Source organism: Vidua macroura, chromosome 5 (assembly GCF_024509145.1).
Source record: "Vidua macroura isolate BioBank_ID:100142 chromosome 5, ASM2450914v1, whole genome shotgun sequence".
NCBI classification, from domain to species: Eukaryota; Metazoa; Chordata; class Aves; order Passeriformes; family Viduidae; genus Vidua; species Vidua macroura.
Genome location: NC_071575.1, coordinates 60542296 through 60562456, shown reverse-complemented (window position 1 = coordinate 60562456; position 20161 = coordinate 60542296). Strand labels below are relative to the sequence as shown.

Genomic DNA, 20161 nt, shown 5'->3' with positions numbered 1-20161 from the left:
GAGATTACAGATCTAGTTTTGAACATTGTTTTCCAGATTTTGCTTGAAAGGTAGATTCAGTGTCCTTGAAAGGTAGGACAGCATCCCCTACTTCCTGCCAGAAGATCTTACATGGAAATCTCTAGCCAAAAAAAATACTGTCTTCATTAGACAGAAAGGATCCAGAAGGACCAGACAAGAAAGCCCACATTGAGCTGTTGCTTGTTGAAAATTACATTAAAAAACCTAAAATTTATAAGCTTAACCAGAAAAATGCCAAAATCCTGAAAAAGAATCTAGTCATTATTATTTATTTCATACATGATCAAGAGAAGGTTCTTCTGTTGGGGAAGAAAATCACAATGGGAGGTCCTTGATTGATCCTTGGTTCTTCTCATTATAATATGATCTTAGGAATTGGCTTGGTTCTACTGAGTCAAAAAGGAACCAGAAAGGTCCAAAACGGTTTCCAACAGATGTAGATTTTAACATAAAACATGGCTGGGAGTCTAGATAAAAAATACTACTTAAAGAGAAGTAGAACTGATTCCTTATTTATAGGCTTTAGTATTTCCTGGGACCAAACCATTACTTCCTAATTCTAGACTACAACATAAACTGGAATTATAACAATTAAAAGTCAGGAATCCAAAGTAAGGAAGATTTACCCACAGTGGCATGTGTTTCATTAGCAGGTAACATGAAGAATCAATATTTTATGACCTGTCACATATTTGAGTCATCTGACATGTTTTATCCTTAGATGTGGAAGTTGTTTGACAGTTCTAAAGTAGAAGGAAGCAAAACAGAAAAGAAGTTTTTTTGCAGATGTCACACTGTCAGAAAAATTTAACAGGTAATAGTCTACAACAAGCAATTAAAACACATTGGTTTTTTATTACAGAACAAATTCTACTCTGTGGGGCCTGAGGGAAATGCATCTCATAAAATTTGCTATTTTTATGTAAGAAGCCAGCACAAACTATACTTTACCCACATGAAAAAGAAAATCAAAAAGAAGCAGAAATGCTGCTATTTCGCAGTGCACAGATGAATACTGATTTGGAGACCTTACATAACAGGGAAGCAGACAGATCCATCTGCAAAACCTCTGTTTGTTTTCTGCTGAGGTCCAGCTACTGATCCCAGAGTCAGTGCAACCACAGACATAGGGGAACATACCCATATGGAGGATACAGTCTATCTGTTGTCCAGATAAAGAGCACAGCAAAGGAAGGTGATTAGTTCAGAGGAAGACAAGGAAGCGATGAAGATGAAATGCCTGTAGAATTACCTACAGCTTTAGAAGTGTCACCACTGCTCATGCTTTCTGTTTTCCAAGTTTCAGTTCTGAGTCACATGTTGTACTTCAATCTCAGCTTTAAAAAAAAAAGACGCAAACAAAAACAAACAAAAATCACCCTTCTGTGCCTCATAATTACAAAGAAAACCACTAGCTCTCAGGAAATAAGAAAGAAATCCGGCTTTTCAGAACTCATGTTTATATGTCTTCCTGGTTTTTGAATGTTTGTGGTTTATTAAGTCTTTCTGGAAAACAAGGACTTTATTCCCTGAGCAGCACTAACAGGATAGGTCTTCTGTCTCTTCCAGTGTGGTACAAAAAAAGGAGACATTTTCATTTTTATTTGTTTCTGTAGGTAGTTAGTCAAAAAGTATCCAAGATTTTATTTATCAGAGCATTTTCTTTCATTTTCCACATCCCCCTAGAATAGCTCCTTTCATATGTTAAAAAAAGAGAAGCATCCGAGAAAATTTCAGTCTCAAATAATTAGTATTTTGCACTGAAAATTCCTTCAATATAAAGTTCCTACAGGTTACACCATAAAAGTCCAGGAGAGTGAAGAAATCTGAATTGTAGCTTTTTTTCCTGTCTCCAAGCAATTGATAATATGAGACTTTGCTAGCAAAGAGGTTTGCATATCACCACAGAGAAGAAAGAGGATGGACACACGGTGATGTAAGGGCTTTAGGAATGACCACCAAGCTCATCTCCAGGGTTCAGTGACCCATCACTTTGGGAACACCATAAAATAAGCACATTTACCTAACTACAGCCACAGCTGACGCTCTCCATAGTGCTGCCCATGTGGAGTGGGCCACCACACATGGCAGGTACTCAGTCCATGGTGCTGGGTGCTCAGCAGTGTGTCCCAGAGACAGCCCAAGCTGGGCACTAGGCCACTTGTCCCTGATCTGTACAACAGAGGCTCAACTGCCTTATCAGGCTCATTGGAAGAAAAGGAGGTTTTTCTTTTTCCTTAATTTTCCGCTTATTTTTAAAAGTGCCAAGACTGGCACAGCAGCTCGGCTGGCCCTGGCTGCAGGGACGTTGCTGTCAGCAATGCCCGGTCCTGTGGCCTCTGAAGCCCAGGCAGCCTCTGCTCTCCCCCAGGGCTGGGCAATCTGAGAGGATGTGACCTCCAGAAAAGGACACCAAATTAGGAGCTGTTTCAGTGTCTGAGGCGATGAAATATTTAATCCCGGTTCTCTCTGGGATATGCATCATCACAGATTTACTTATCTGCAGCTCGGTGACAGCAGCAGCTGACAGGGACGATGACAGCTGACACACATTAACCCAGCTGCACAACACAAGCTATCACTCCAGAGCAGAAATCCATCATTATTATTTCAGCACTGAGGAGGTGTCTCAGTGCCAGATTCAAACACAGGCGGCACCTGCACTGGGAAGTCAACACTGCCAGGGTCTCTTGGAGGCGAGGGAGCCTCGGCAGGACCCTCAGCCCCAGCAGCCCCAGCAGGGCCAGCAGCAGTGACACTGGTCCCTGAGCAGCCCAGCACCAAGGGTACACACTGGGACTCCTGTGCCCCCACTGCTGACCTGCTGACCAAAATGTGAGGGAAGTATGGACAATTACTTGGTTAGGGTGTGAGAGGGTGGAAGCCTTTATCTGAGCTTATCTAGAGCTGCAGATGTAGCTGTGCAGATGCAACTGGACCTGACTTGCTTCCCCTTTGTCTAAGCTGCCCCTCTTTTTACAGATGAGCTTCTTTCTGAGCAAACCTGTATCAGTGTCTTCTTTATCTAATATGTGGTTCTGAATTACTGCTGTCTTTGAGAAACTAGTGACTGAGCTTTGAGGAATCCCAGTGAAACTGGGGTTTGGTTTGAGAGGGTGGGCTGAATATTTCCCCCCTTCCTGTTAGTGTTTGGTACTGGATTGGTTGCTGCTCAAGACTGCCCTGCTGCCTCTTGCTGCTACAATGGTATCCTTACATTGAAAGGTGCATTTCACCCAAGACATGGTCTTGGGTGGTCATTGGTCATTATGGTCATTGGTGGGAAACAGCCAAACAACAGGAAAGTTGTCCATGTGTCTCTGTGTGCAGGGTAGAAGGGGGGAAGAAGCCACCAAGGATTCTAAGGCCTAGAGCCAATCTTTTGTCGTGTGGGGTGTGATCCTTCCAGAAGAGGAAATAAGGTGGACTATTTACAGCACCACATGGATACCTGCCTAAGACTGCAGGGCTTGCTGGATACACTGGGATGTCACCTTCCTGTTCTGACCCAGAGGACACTGTACCACACCTGTCACTCAGGGCTCCTGCAAACCAGCTTGCCTTTCTGCATGCTCTTCAGCTGGCAATTTCCTAACACAGCCCTCCCCTTCCTTCTCTGAGATTTTTTTTTTCTCTGCATTGCTGATTGCAGTTTACCTTCCATGCTGAAAGCTCTTCGGGGAAGGAATCTCTTCTTTTTCTTTTACAAGACTGCCCTTCACATCTCTAGAGCAACTCAAGAAAATGTTTAAGGGAATAATATAAATTAATAGCAATAATAAATCCTTACAAATTGTCCAAAACCTGCACAAATCGAGTTTAAAGCAAGAAAAGGAAGATGACAGAAAAAAATGTCTTCAGGACCATGAGCATTCAACATTGTCCTTGCTACATGTCAGACAGGTTTTCATGACAGATGATATTCACCAAAAAGCTCACCCTCTCCCTAGACCCTGGCTTTGCCAACTCCCAAATCCAGACTCTTCTAGCTGAGTATCATCTAACCCCACAGAGATTTTTTTTCAGTAGTTTAACATGTAATTTCATACCTTGGCAACAATTGTGAGCCTAATGTACAGTTCCAAATACTTCCTATTTGCCTAAAGAGTATACAGACAGTTAATTAACATTCCTGTGCTTGGTAAGCTAATCGCTAAACTGCAGTTTTGAAATCTCAGACCAAAGCTGCTCCAGATCATTATCTTTCTGTTGCCCATAAACATGTAACTTGGCACCTGTATCTTTCTCAAAGGCAAACAGGATCAATATTTGCAGCTCATTAGCAGATTTTGGTTGAGACCCAACATCACAGCAGCCAGCCAGTCAGAGAGGAGTGTGACAAGATGAAGGATACACAGCCTTGGTGAGCCCCTGCCCCAGAGGTGCTCTGGACAAAGTCCTGCAGGTGCAGGACCATTCCCCTCCATAGTGAGCCCCTGAATCCAGAGCCCCACTCCCAGTTCTAGCCCAATTCATTAATCAATTTTTCTCTTCCCTTCAGCACAAGCACATACAAAGAGAAAGTTTGAAAAACTTTTGGAAATCCTTGGATGTGCCTTTGCTCAGCATGGATTTGTGCCATGTTCCCAGGTCACACAGCTTTGGCACTGGCCAAAGAACAGGGAAATTCATTTCACACATACGCACAAAAAAAGAGATTTTAATTGTTTTTTATTATTCTGCAGCATTTAAGGTTCATCAGCACCGATATTTTTCTTATGTTTTCTGTGACATTTAAACTTCTTGCAATGTTTTAGTTATTACGTTAAAATTAAAAGATCAGCTTTTTTTTTTAAGGAAATTTCATTCACAGAAATGTCATGTGGGAATGACCAGAGAACTGTCAGAGCCCTCTTCGTTTCAGTTAGGAGGAAACAGTCACTATATGAATTGTGAATTCATCTGGAGAAATCCAGTCTGTTGAAAAAAGAGCAGAGCTCCATTTCTGTCACACTACTAAAATAATCCCCATCGTAGCAGCTTCCTTACACAGAGATCCTGGCTGGCACCTATAAGGATCTGCTTCAATATTTTGGCTTTCTCCCAGCACCAAACTCCCACTCTCTCCGTGCTCACAGAAAAGCAGGCTCAAGCCAGCGCAGAGCCTGAGCACACAGTGAAGGCAGCGAGGGGCTCTCCCAGGCTGGGGCTCACTCACAGCCCCCAGCCCACGCTGGCCCTGGGCTCTGCCTCCTGCCTGCCCTGATGGCCCAGCCCAGACAAGGAGAGCTTTGTATCAATGGCAGCAAGGTTTTCCCAAACCAAAAAACGTGCTAACGTCAACATCTAACATTGCCTAGCACAGGAAAACTCTTGGAAGATATAAGGCTACTAAAGCTAGATATAAAATGTTGCTAACAAAATAAAAACCAAAAGATTGTACAATGCCAATCCAAATATTTTCTGGCCGATATGCCCAGAACATTGTCATGATACCTCACTGACATGGCTGGATCCTCAGAGAAGCTCCCTGTAAACAAGTACATCAACATTTGTAAGTGTTTTTAAATACAGACAATGAAGAGCTTTTTGGGCAGTCTGATCATGCAGCTTGAAAGCTGGAGAAACAAACAAAAAATACCTACAGATCCTCTGGGTTCCAGGGGAGAAACTGAAAACCAGCTATAGCAAATGGGCAGAATATAAAGAAAGTGAAACATTTTCTCATTAAACAGTTAGAGAACAGGAAGAGTTTAGGAATCACTGTTCAGAGATTCCTGTTTAGTGACAGCAATTTATTTGACCATCTGGGCAAAGAAAGACTGCAGCAAACCACATGGAGGAAATAAAAATAGATGAACAAGTGGTTGATTTTGCTTGACTTGAGCCTACAACTCTACAGAGCAGGAAGTTACTTCATGTGAAAGACATTATTGTTGAAGGCATTTCAGCCTCTTGCCAGTTCTTCCAACAACATACTAGATCTCCCATGCCAGCAAACCTGTCTTGAGACGTGACTCCCATCCCAAACTTGACAGAAACACCACCAAGTACAAAAGACAAATTGATGAGCCTTCTGGAAAGAGACCACCAGAGGAAGGAGCGTCTCTGTAATGCTCCACAGTAAAAGAAAACTCTTTAGGAGAAAGAATAGGAGGCTTTTTGCTGTGTTTGTTCATTACGATAAAAATCTTCCTTTTCTTGACAGAAGCAAATATTGAAATGGAGGAAAAGGCAGCCCACTGTTCAGCAGGATCTGATCACGACATCCCAGTGTGTTGGTTCCCACCTCAGGCAGACACACAGTCTCCTCCTGTGTCCAGGGCACACTCGCTGTGTGTGACAGTGGCAGGGGGATGATGACGCCTGCCCTGGAGCTACAGTCATGAGCACCAAGATGCCCAGATGAGGAACCCAAAAGCTGTTTGTAGTGAGGCATGGCTACCAGAGCCATCACCCAAGGAAACCCTGTTTCCATCAGCCCAGAATGCTGCCAGCAGATGACGGAGATGACAGCTACAACTTGATCCATCCTTGGATAGGTCTCTCTTCCCTCTGTCTGTCACTCTTCTCCTGTCTTTCTCACCAATAAACACGCATATGTTGTATTCTTGGAGCTGCATTCAAACCAGAGGAAAGCCACCCAAGCCAGGGATTAGGAAGGGTGGCAGGGAAGCTTGAAGCCTGCCCATATTCTGAGTTTTAGAGCCTGTCACTGCCACCTGGCTATATTTAGGAGTAGTTGAAGTAGGGTCTTTCAGAGAGAAGGAAACTGTCAGGCTCTAAATAGGTGCCTTCTTTAAGCTGCTCTAACCCCGTTTTGCAAGATTTCCAGTCAAAATTCACCTGCTCCTTCAGGCACAGTCTCACTGACAAGAGAGCCAAGCTGACTGCTGTATGTAGCTTGGCTCATGCCTTCCCATCAGGCTGGCCTGCTGATTGCATCCCTGCCCAGTCAGTCCTCAAGATCTTTAACTGGTCTTACTGAGCCTTCCTGACCTGGGGTTGGAATCTCAGACGCAGCTTCTGCAAAGCCATTTGCTCCCCAGGAAGACAGTCCTGGTGCACAATGGCACACCCCAAAAGAACTAAAAATACCCATCCTCAAGCTGTGCTCAGATAAGGTCTCTGATAGCTTGTTACAAATAAGGCTAATCTTTCAGGCTTTGTTACAAAACTGCCTAATAGTTTGATATTTCAGGCTGAAGATCTTCCATGCATGGGCAGCAGCTTCCCTCTTCTTCCATGCATGCAGTTAATGACTTTGTGCAGGGCAATTATAACTCCAGGATTCACACACCTCACTTTGTCCATCTCAGACTCAGGCCTCCCATCTCAGCCAGGTCTACAGTCCCACAGAAGCCAACAGCACTCATCCATCCTGGGAACCATCCTAAGATTAAATCAGTCACTCCAGGAGGGCCCTGTCCTGCTCCAAGGACTTCCCAGAGCCTCACATCTGATGTCTGACTGTGAGAGGGCTGATGTTATGTGAGATGTATATCCGGGCCTAATCTCTATCTGATCTCTCCTCCCAAAACATCTTCTCACTTTTCTCAAAATTTCTATCTGGAAGAAAACAGGAATTTAAAGAAGTCAAGGCCACAAATGGTTAGACTGCCCTGACCCACTCTGGGCTCCAGACTAAATTTCCAAATACATGTCTCCTTTCATACCTTGGCACAAGGTGGTGAAAATGGCTCAATGCCTTTTTTTGGATCAATTTTTCTTGACAACCACATTTAGTCCTGGGGACTTTTGCTTATTGTCATAATAGCTTCAAGAAACATTCTGTCTGGAGAAATGAACAATGCAGAAAATAATGTATCCCTGCCATGTCACTCTTTACTGAGAGGGTGGTGAGGCCCTGGAACAGGTTGTCCAGAGATGCCCTGTCCCTGGATACGTTCAAGGCCAGGCTGGATGGGCTTTGAGCAGCCTGGTCAAATAGAAGGCATCCCTGACCATGGCAGGGGTTGGAATGAGGTGACATTTCAAGTCCCTTCCAACCCAAACTATTCAATCATTCCATGATTGTCCCCACACAGCATGCTGTCTGCAACCAAATAGCCTCTGAACTGACATCTATTTCCTCCTGCCATGTTTCAGTCATCACATACAACAGAAAAAGGGGGGAAAAACAATGTAAGACTAAGCTGGAGTTTAAAACTACAAGAATTGGTCAGAGTCTTTCAGGGAGGGTAGGACAGTTGCTGAATGCATTAAGTATTCAAGGAGTGTAGCTTTAGGTCTGACAGTGTGCTGAGTTTTTTCTTCTGAATGACGGCCTGCAAGTTGACAGCAAAGTTCTGTCCAGGTGTGTGTTGTACACAGAAGCTGGAAACCTAGCAAAAATTATTTGACTGGATCCTTCAACATTCTTCTGTTTCTTCTCAGAAAACGATGTCTAATAAAACAGCATTCTGTCTGTTCAGACCATCATCACCCCTGTGGCCCTGGAACCATCTGTCATGGATGGAAGCAACTGCACTTGTAAGAGAGAAGCAACAATATACAAGAGAGAAGCAACAATATACTTTATTGATATAAAACAGTGATTTAACAAAGTTCAATGGTAAATGCAACAGTGGTGTAACAAGATTCAATGGCAAGATTGTTTATTTAATGCACAGAGGACAAGGTCAGACAAAACTGCCAGAGACCCTGTCATTGAGTCATGAGGTTCAGAAAGAATCCCCTTGTGTCCTAAACCCCTTCTCAAAGAGAAGTGTAGGTGTGGCTGAATCCAATCCTAGTCCCAGACTTGTTCAGTGGTTTATGTCTGAGAGATTATATCCTTTATATCACTTAGCTAAGATTTCAAAGTTCAGTGTGCTATTAACCACTTACCAAGGTTCTGTTGCAGTGAGGAATCTCTCAGCTTCAAGGAGTAACCTTGAGAGATGACCCTCCTCAAGGGGACCTCCAGGCATGCAGCCCACCACTCCAGACAGCCCTTGGTTGCCATGCTGCCACCCCAGCCCAAAGTACAGAGAAAGCTGGGTGCAGCCATCAGAGCCTCACTGGTAGTTAGGGCTGAAGCAGTGGAGGGGAGCATCACCACAGCATCCTCTCACATGCTAGAAATGTGCTTGTGCAGCCTTCTGACAGCAAAACCACCTGAGCCACACATTTAGAAAATTCCTGAATGCTCCTGGAACCATTTCCTACAGTCATAGAAACACTTCCCACAAGCCATACCCAGGAGTTCAGCTGCTGCCACTAACAGGGTGAGCAAGATACCACCCAGCAGATTGAATAAGTCCCACTGTTCCACTCAGCTCTGGTTTCACAAGGCTTGCATATTGAATTGGGAAAAATCTTGTCATTTTTTATGTGATTCAATTCTATTTTATTGCAAGGAAGTGCTGCAGCAGAAGAGCAAGCTTACACACCTTCTGCTCAGATGAGCTTCTCCTCTAATGCCATATGGACAAAACCGTCACACAATTTCAATTGCAAAATTTTGTAAAAGTTTTAGTAACTCCTCAAGGTTCACTGTGCATTCTTTTTAACCCCTGCCCTTTCAGGTAGTCTTTGGTAGCTGTGAGTGATGGCAGAGCAGGCAGTTGCCAGATTCTGCCTGCTGGTTTGCCAGGAAGAGGAGGAAATACCTTGGGCAGCTCTGGTGTGGACAGGTCATCTATCACATTTTGTTGAGAAGGTGCTGAACAGTGAAACACTGAAAGAGAGCTGCTAGCTAAACAATTGGGAAATTTCTGTCCATTCTTCTCTCCATCTCCACAGGCAGCCTTGTACCCTCCTTACTGTGTCTCAGCTGCAGTGCAGATGTAGGCAGCAGTGCACTATTTATTCTCCTCCTGGCTGTACAGCTGTTTTCAGTATGATCTGTGGACAGCTTCTCCAAAACATGTGCTAGAGTTTCAGCTTGGATCACCAGGATTCTTGGAGAAGACCTGAGTTGGTGCCTGGCTGTTTACTAAGAGCACAATTTGCCCCAGGGTCTCTCTCCAGGTGATGGATAAGCATCTTCCCATGCGGCCAGGGCAAAAGATGCTCAGTGCATCAAGAGGGAAAAGGTACCCACAGTAGGTAGGGAAATGGGAATATACATGAATCCTCTCTCTCATCACATGAAAAATAAAATCATTCTCTCAGGCCTCTCAAACTGGGTTTGTTATGTGTTCTAAAGAGACTATCTTCAAGGAAATAGGAGATAATGGCTCATTGGTTGTTCTGTGCAGCTGGGCATCTATCTGCCTTTCATGCCTTTTAATTATATACACCTGGATATTGTCCAGGCTATAAATACATGTTCCTGTTTGAGTATTGGGCTGCAGTGGCTACAAGTGGAGTTTTAACACACTTAGCATTTCACCAACCCTGATGTAAGCAACAAAACCATCTACCTGTGGTTATAAGGAGCTGACCCAGATCAGTGTGTCCAAAAAGGCAACAAAGCTGGTGAAGGGTCCAGAGCACAAGTCCTGTGAGGAGCAGCTGAGGGAGCTGGGGGTGTTTGGTCTGGAGAAAAGGAGGCTCAGGGCAGGCCTTATCATGGTCTATAACTCCCAGAAAGGAGATTGTAGCCAGGTGGGCGTCGGTCTCTTCACCCAAGTAACAAGTGGCAGGATGAAAGGAAATGGCCTTGAGTTGCACCAGGGGAGGTTTAGATTGGATATTAGGAAAAAATTTCTTCACCAAAGGATTTGTCAGACACTGGAACACACTGCCCGGGGAAATCTTGGATTCACTGTCCCTAGGGGTGTCCAAAACGTGTGTGGATGTGGCACTTAGAGTTCTGGTTTAGGAGTGAACATGGAAGTGCTATGTTAACGGTTGGAATTGATGGTCTTAGGGGTCTTTTCCAACCTTAATGATTCTGTGGTTCTATAAGCAGGAAGGTGAGAACTCCATCACCTCATTAAAACTGAACTTGTCCAATTTTTTTTGGCCTACAGCCCAGACAGCAGCGTTGTCCAAGGTGCCTCAGCATGTCTATTTTCAATTGCAGAGCTTCAGAATCAATGTTTCTCTCATCCTTCATCGTCTCCCATACACTACTCACAGTGCGAGCATTCAGCAGAGATGATGTTTAGGCTGGAGGAATCCTGTGGAGGTCCTGGGAGGAAATCTCTGGTATTTCATTAACCCATGGCTTTCTGCCAGCTGATGTGGTTTTGTAACTGTACCAATTTCGGTGTCACCACAAATGCCAGTTGCTCTTTAGCAAAGCAGTTGTGTGTGTTTGGAGTCAGCAACAAAAGATTAACACTTGGAAAGGTGTTATTTTCTAGATGCCAGTCAAATACATGGCAAAGAACATTTCAATCTGGCTGGTGACAATTAGTAGTGTAAAGTGTTACGGTTGTCTGAGACAATATATACCCAAATCTAGAAGGTCTGCCTTTCTCTCTATATTTACTGTTTATTTTACTGACTTTACAGTAACAGCATGGAATGGACCATCTGAAATTCAGCATGTCTTTTACATCTTGTCAGGGAGCAACCTGGAAATCTCACTGTGATTCATCTTTACCACAAACAAACCTCAGTGTCCTCTTTCTGAAATGTACATAAACACTAAAATGCTGTAAATCCCTCCAGGCTGACTATACCCCAGCTCTGCAGTCAGCAGAAGTGATTGCCCTAATTGAGAGTGTCAATTATAAGTAGTAACCCCGTTGTGGTGAGGTCAGCCTAGCAGGCAGCCTTTAAAGACTTTAAATAGGGAACTAAAGAGCAGAGCACCTGGGTAGCTGGGTAATACAGCTTCCATGAAGACTGCTTTCATTAAGTGATTTCTAGGCAACGGCACTGTAAGTAGCTCTAAGAAAAAAAACTACAAAAGCCTATGGTGTGGTACAAAACAGACTGAGACATGTTGCATGTGAATAACTTACTTATGTATTGTCAACTCGGCACCTATGGCATTTGCTAAATTTCATTTCCATGTGTATAATACCTGCGTGCAAAATTTGTCCAAAGAATTAATAAAGGTCTTAGTGTGTTATTGCTGAAACACTGAGTGCTTCTGGAAATCCAATAAGCAATGTTAGGGGTTTGAATAACACACGTACATGAAATTATTATTAAAATTAATTAAAAGAAATGGCTCATTCAGATCTATTAAGCTTTGATTGTTCCTAGGAGTATCAAGGCGCGTGCTTCTTACCACGCAAAGCTATCTTTCTCCAGATTTCAGTTTCACCAAATATGGATTGTTTAAGAGGCTCACAAACCCCCTTATCTCACTTAGAAAATAAACAGATTAGAGGCTCAGGCACTTTTTCATTCACTTTATTTGGTAGTGCTGTTTACCTATATTACTAATTACCACACTAATAACATTAGTAACCACATTTATAAAATACACCAAAGTTCCAGACTCAGACCATTTTTAATATATTTTATCTATCACAAGTATCTTCATTTCTCATCCATACTTTATCCTTCATTTTTGCTACATGTTTCAAAGGGTAAAAGGAGGTATGAATGGCAAGCTTTCTTTTACAATTGGAAACTACCATCCCATTAAGTACTCACATCATAAAATATTTTTGCCACAGTGAACATTATATTTCATATTAATTTTTTAGCACAAACAAAACTGACCCATTTTTCTTTTTCAGTTCCCTCCCTAGCTCATGTTATGCTTCTTACATACTTATTTGCTACTTTCTAGTCTCAGCAACATCAATTAAGTGTCTTGTAAAATAAATCTGGACTGTAGATACATACTGAACAAGTCTGGAATTTTCCTCCAAAACAAACTTTGCTTTAAAAATGTCAGTTTGTTGGAAGTTGATGGGGAAGCAGGCATCCAAGGTCCATGGCAGAAGGGTTTGACATCACCAGGCTCACTGGATCTTGGTACCCCCACCCCAGGCTTTAAGGTCTGGGTATCCTGCCCTGGGGCACCATCTCTCTGGGTCTGTGAGTGAATTAGCTGCAGGCCAAGGTGACCACAAGAGTCAAGGGTGTAGGGAATTTGAGGCAAGGTGGCTGCTCCGTGAAATATGGGGGGAGGAAATGAAATATTTCAGTCTTCTTACAGTAATATTTTTAAGTGTTTCTAGTCCTGAAATTCTTTGTTTGCTTTCATTTCACAATGAAATTCATTCTTTTTCTTTTGTTGTGACAAAAACAGTGATTTACCCCTAGTTCTGCGTTCCAGCAGTCTCTTGCAGAGGCCCCTGGGCTACAATACAGGAACTGGGGTTGTGATGACGTTGGCCATCCTTTCCCCCAGGATGTGGCTTTGTAAGACCCCCTGAGCAGTGACCCTTTCACAGGAGGCAGTGGAGAGGCTGCCTGACAAAGGACTTCATGGCTTGGTCTCAGGGGTCTGAGACAGTCCAGCTAATGATGAACTGGCAGAGTTCATTTGGTGCAAGAACCTTCTGCTCACTGCCGAATGCCGGGGCAGCCAGGTTTTCACCTTTGCCTGTGCGGGGGAACTTGCAAATAGATTTGCTCACTGAGCCCCGGTTCCAATGGTGCCCCCTGAAGCACCAGCTCAGGGGCTGTCACCTGCAGCAAGAGGGGGAGCCTTTGTCACCCTGCTCCCAGTGCCAGTGCCCCTGTCCCCTTGGCCTGTATGCAGCTCTGCTTAAGTACATGGAAGCTGGGCAGTGAGAATTAGTTTGTAAGGGAGAGTTTGATTTGAAAACATTTAACACAAGGTATTATTTTATCATGTTTGCAAATGTGAATTGTGTCCCCGAGGGAAAGAAGTTTTTGATATGGAAGAGAAATGTCAGGATTTAAACTCAATTAATGAGTATTAATTAATCATTAATTAATTAACTCAATTAATGGTATTCATCTAGTAAATGTCATTCTTGCCTCATATGCATTGTATCTTTATTTTCATATTGCTCAAATTTTAGATTAAATAATCTCATTATTTTGACTTCCTGTGTCAATTAGCAGATGAAAAATTATTTTTGAAAATTTCAGATTAAAAATCCTATCTACAGATTCAATTTTTCACTTTTTGTGACAAATGGAAATACATATAATGAAGTTCATTAGAATATTGGTCAGAGGCTTGCTCTAAGCTAAGCACAGAGGGAACATTTTTATGTTTGCTGGCAGTAAACCAGCTTCTCTCTTTTCTCTGTTTTGTACAGTCCTACTAAGCCAATCCTCACTAGAATGAGCACAAAACAAATGAATAACAGCTTTTGTACATCAACATTAAAATGGGAAGAAGCTTGGGAAAGGGCCTCCAACAGAGAAGAATGCTGACAAGTGCAAAAATGCCTGATGGATAAGCACCACCTTCTAAACATAGATCAGCCAGACATGGAAGTGATTTCAGAAGAGAAATGCAATCACGGATTACACACCAGCTCATTAGAAACTGTTGCTGAATACAGCATCCAGAAGACATGCATGAAAAGTCACATTTGGGGAATAAATTAAAAGGGGTATAGTTGTTGCTAGATAAACATATGTAATATATATGCATTGAAGAGGTTTGTAAATGTCATTTTTTTTATTCGGACAGAAAGCAAAAAGCTTTAAAACCTTTCACAGTAGAGAGGCAGTTAACTTCAGACTATTCCTATCCCAGTAGCCAAGAAGCTGTTAGGACATCTCTCTTAAATTAGCATTTATAGACTCTGAATGTTTCCATCACCTAGTGGAAAAAGCATAACTTTTACTGCTACATTGCTGCACTTCATTTACTTCACTGTATAATAAGTTGACTAAAACTGTAAAGCTTCTCAATTTTTACTGCATATGTGTTCCAATTAATATGTCTGTAACAAACTTAAGACTCAAAAATTATTTCTGACCTATATTCTAGTTCTATGAAGCATATATACTATAAGGTATGTCTGACTGAATATCATAATGCTATAATTTCCCAAGATGCATAGAATTATTTGTATTTGAAGTGACAAAATAAAAGCCCTTGATTTCTTTTTTAATAGAAGAAAGTAATTTATCCCTTAAATGTAACCCGCTGCTGCTCACTACAAGGGCATTTCTTTTCCCTGTTCTGCCATACAGCTGTGGAGTGACACTCTCTGGCCCATACTAATGCCAATCAGACAGGGTGATCTAATGAAATCTTCTGGCCTTAAGTTTAAATTCAATACAGCTCAGTAAACCCCTGAGTTTAAACTCAATACAAAAATTAAGAGACCAGTAAACAAATACATGTGCAAATAGCCATGTGAGGGCTAATAGCAAATAGCCCTGCAAATAGCCCTGGGGCACTGGCAGGGAAGTCATTCCCTCCCAGGTCCCAAAGAGCGCACTCAGCTCTGAGTGTGACACTGAGAAGTAAAACAGGAGTAGGCACAGAAGGACCTCCTAGTGCAAGGCCTGGATGTGAAGCACCAGGCACAGAGCAACAGAGGGAGGCAGGGACCCCCCTCTCTGCTCCTCTCTAACACTCCCACCAAGGCACACGTCTGTCCTGGCTCGGGACTGGTCCGGAGCACATCGCTCCCTACATGCCTCTAGGTTCTCCTGTGTATCACAGATTTATCCAGTGCAAAATGAGCACTCCTGTGCTGATTCCTTCAGGGGTTTTAAAGCCTGTTCCTTCATTCTTTGGTCTTCAGGGAAAATGGCTAAAATAATAATTAATTACTAGTGTTGATCCCAAATAATGCAAAATGCTGAAGACATGAGGAAAACATGAGTTAAAACTGCTTTTTAACTATTGACTGCACAAGACAAATTATTCCAGAATTTAGTGCATGAATCTCAAAAAATTTATTTTACTTTTAAAAGAAAAATTATCTTTACACAAACTGCCAGTAAACAAATACAGGGAATTAGGTAACTTTTCTATCTAACCACCAAGGTACCAATGGGGCACTGACTTCATTTGGATGTCAGCCAAGTAAATATATGTGTGAATCTGGGCAGCATTAAAAAAAAAAAAAAAAAAAAAAAAAAAAAAAAAAAAAAAACCACTTTTTTTAATCTGAAACTGCTCTTGTAACTGGATGTAGAAAATTCTTCTGACTTCTAAAGGACCAGCACTAGCTGGTCAAAAACGCCACCCAAATCAGTCAACCACCATAAACATCTTCCCAGAACCTGCTATTGACCTGAAGGGGATGGAAGGTAAAAACCAAGTACTTCACACATGAGGCAGCATAAACTCATTTAAGGGCCCACTTCAGACAGGTTTCTCAGTGAAGCCCATCCTCATTTTCTGCTCTTGTTGGCTCACAACCACACCCGCACCTCAAAGCCTGTGAAAGGGTTTGTTATCTGGATGTGCTCTCATATCACCATCTTCATTTGCTCCTTGACTTTACCTCTGTCCCACATTATTGCAGTCATGGCACTTTTGCTGTGACAGAAATCACCAAAACAGGGTTTGTCTGTATTATATTATTTTGTTTAGCCTCATGGTGGTGTTGTAATGTAAAAGCCCTTTCTAAATACACACAAACATTGCAAAAGAAGTGCCATCACAAGGCATCACAACCCTGCCAGGGCAGCTCAGTGAATATGTACAATTTGTACACAGTCAGAAGGGAGAGACGTACCAGGATGTACATCATTAAATGTTGACTCAGTAAGAGTAGTATGTCTTACCTTTTTAAATGTTACCACTTTCCCATCCCATTGTAACTTGTCAATTGTAATTTCTTTTTAAGTCAAAAAACTGTAAAGAAAACTGTTGAAATACCTGACTTTCTGTAAAAGTAATAATAATAATTTTTGTTACTTCAAAGTATGCTTGGTATTAAAGTACCTAATAAAGTTCAATAATGACTTTTGTAGCATACTAAAATAAAGTGTGATAGTGCTTTTCTCCAGCTCATCTGTGATAAGGGCAGCTGTTGTTGGGATCACTGCCCTCCTAAACACAAGCCTGGATGCCTCCTTCACATCTGTACCTACAGAGGTCCCTCAGGTATGTAAAGTCCCAGCAGAATCGTATCCCTTAATGAGTGCAGGGATTTGTAAGCATGGGTCAAATTCCTAGGAGAACCTTGTTGGTAAGTCATCTCCACCCTCTGGTACCTGGCTACATATCCATATATGAACAACAATATAAAGTTCCTAATTACTCTGGTATAAAACTTGATTTGTAGTAAGAGAAAGAAGAGTGTAAATTATTTATAAGTTAATTATGGTTAGAGAACTTCCAGGTTTGTAGGATGCTATTCATTTTTATAGGCAATGCATTTCAGTTATTTATAGATTGGAAATCCCAAACAAGTGATTTGGATGCCACAGTAAAGCTCAGAAGTTGATCACTCCCTGATTTCACTATTTGAAGGTACACTGGAGCCATCAGGGGCTGTCACATCATTCCAGAGTTTGCACCAACAGGAGGTAAGTACTTCCTTGTCAAAGAGATACTGGATTTGTTTCCATGCTGCTGATGCAGCAGTATCTGCATTTGGAGATGATGCAGAAATTATTGTGACTGGGGTCTAATTATGCCCAAACTCCCAGGCTCTGACACATTTTAATCAGAGTAATAGATCAGCTTCCCTCACACTGTCCATCTTTCCCTGTTCTAGGGAGGAAAATGTAATGCCAGGCCCAGCAGCTTTCTGTCTGTTTTCACTGCTACTCTGATATCCTTCAAACATTTAAAAGTTTTAGTAGTTTCATCTGATTCTCTGAGGATTTGAAATGGAGTAAGATCTAGACAGTTTAAAGTAAATAAAAAACCCACCCCAGATTTGTCCTAACCAGTTTACACATTGAAAAGACAGCCATATGCTGAATAGGTTCTGAGGTAGTTCTAGAAAGCAACACTTTTTTCCCCATGTGCTGAAGCCAAGAGGTTTACACATTTCTCCTTCCAAAGGAGCTCTGTACAGAATGGAATGGCTTTGCCTGCTGTTGGAGTAGCTGGCAGTACATGCACACATTAGGCATGCTTGCAGCCATTCCACCTTCTGTGATCCTCAGCAGCCTACATTAATAATTTGAGTAGATATTTTCACAGAAGGCCTGGAATTATGTAGAAGGTAGAATATGTAGTTTAAAAATCAATACTCTTCCCTTTAGATCAAATAATGTTTGTGTCATGGTGCTGCAAACACAAAGCCAAAGCTTGCAGTGCTCAGATACTGATGTGATGCTTTCTATTACCCATCTGTCTCTCTTAAATTTTTGCTTAGTGTTACTTTACGCTGCCTTCTGAAATGTCTTTTGCATTTTAAAAAGTAAAGTGATATATCCTTCCTATCTTCCAGATTGTCTCATAACCCCAAGGGGCAGGGGGGGAGATGGGGGGCCAGTTACACAGCTTTTCCACTTCACAAAGTGACGAGAGAAGTATCGCCTCTGCCAGAGGAGAATCTCCAGGGGAAAAAAGTATAAGCAGAGACATTATGCTCATCAACTCCCAAGAGGAGATGTGGCCCCTAATTGCCTATGAGACACTACAAAGCTCTTCTCCTTTTGAAACAGCTCCAAAAGTTGCTGCAAGGCACATCCTGAGATCACCAGTGTGACACCAGCCTCCAAATTTGAACATCAGCTCAGTCACCTGGGAAAACAGCCTGGAAGTGAAAATGCTCCAAAAAGCTAGGAGCTGGGGCTGAATTAATCTCCACAAACCAATTTTAAATTGGTGTAACATCGTGGATTATTACTCTGATTTTGTCAAGTGCAAGGTAGCTTTATATTAGCCTAATATAGCTGTTAGGATTATTAATAAGCAAAACTATATATTATTAGTAATTTTTTAGGGGAAAAGTGAAATAAAGATTGTCAAAATCCTATATGTTAGAATGAAGTCTCTTTGACGTGATTACCACATTTTTTAAAAAGTATTTCCACAGTTTAACATCAGAAGATGCACTAGATCATCAGCCACATTACCAGTTACACAGACTCAAGATTCTCCTGTCAGATCCCAGCACAGGAAGGTAGGAATTTTGCTCTGCCATAGCAAAAACCAGGAAGTGACACTGTTGAGCAGGACGGGAACAAAGAACTCCAGATCAGAAGGCTAAGAAAATGAACTCTGATTTATTTCAAATGTACCACTGTATATATAGAGAACATTGAGAAGACTAATTTCATTGGTCTTAGAGTAAAAACATCTCACACCATTGGTGTGCAGTGAATGACGCACAGCGGCAGAGCATACCTATAAACAATGTGAATAACAAGATAGATTAGAGAATTATTTACATTCTTTCCCAACTGTTTCCCAGGCTCTTGCCTGGTTAGAAAACCTTTCTCTTTCTCTCTGACTGAGCTGAGAATACCCACAAGGAACTTCATCACTTTGACAACTCTCAAGCATGGCTTTCGCATAAGATGTCAGGCAAGACTCTGGGATATCAGCACAAATGTCAGGCTTACAGGCATGCAGTTAGCACCCTGATTCTCCTTTATATAACTTTAAGCCAACACAATGCAAAATTAGTAATAAGCTAGATATTCAGTCTGAAAAAGAAAATTAGGTCTCCTCTCTATTTGCTTTGATTTTTTTTCCATTAAAAAATGAAATTAGTTGAAGTGTCACTGGAATATTCTGAGGGTCTACTAAGTGTCTGCTGTATTTGTTGAGTTTCTCAAATGGCAACTGAAAGTAATGTAAAATATTATGCTCCTGAGGCCATGAGCTGAGATGGTTGGTGACAGAGCTTTCTAGAAGAGCTTTTATGTGATAAGCTACTATACATGTCATCAAGAAAGGAGCTGTTTTAGTCAGAACAGCTGAATTTATGTATGCTTGAGAAGGATAAGGAATAAAATAATTCAGATATTCTGAAAGAAATTCAGGCTTAATACATGCCATCACTGTTTGGGGGGAGGGGGTAATTTTTACTTTATATGCTTTAATATAATATGAAAATCCTCATTTACCGGTTTTAATTTATTTTGCTTTAAGTAATGTGAAAATTCTTCACTCACAAGGTACCTTGGAGATGCTGAAAGCAGTGGAGAGGCTTTCCTGGAGCAGTACCAGGCCCGATGGATGTTGTCCTTATCTGTGCTGCCATCTAACGGCGCACCAGCCTCTGCGGGCGTCCTTCTCGGGAGTTAATTACTTAAAGGCAGCTTTGCATTTGCCTTCATAGAGATCAAGGTAACAAAACCAGTGCGCGTGTTCCCTCCTGTGCCTCCCAGAGACAGGGCAAAATCCAAGAGATGAAACAAACCATCACCATATTAACTCACACTGCATAAAGTTTGAGACGAAGTTTGAGAACTTCTAAGGTTTTGCTTGAATTTCTCAAGACTGAGGAGAATAAGCTTTATCTCTGTAATTGTGGATGAG

At 42.0% G+C, this 20161-nt stretch overlaps 1 protein-coding gene across 3 annotated transcripts in view; it reads left to right on the top strand.

Annotated features, from left to right (window-relative positions):
* Nucleotides 1-20161, top strand: part of LHFPL3 (LHFPL tetraspan subfamily member 3) — a 258434-nt gene that overhangs the window by 211496 nt on the left and 26777 nt on the right. For 2 of the 3 annotated variants that reach the window (XM_053977412.1, XM_053977413.1), the window contains one exon: nucleotides 14058-15132. The exons of the other annotated variant lie outside the window; for it this stretch is intronic. In XM_053977412.1, coding sequence (XP_053833387.1) covers nucleotides 14058-14086 — 29 coding nt within the window. In that variant the 3' untranslated portion in view covers nucleotides 14087-15132. Of the gene's footprint in view, nucleotides 1-14057; nucleotides 15133-20161 lie in introns of those variants that run through there. 3 annotated transcript variants of the gene reach the window in all.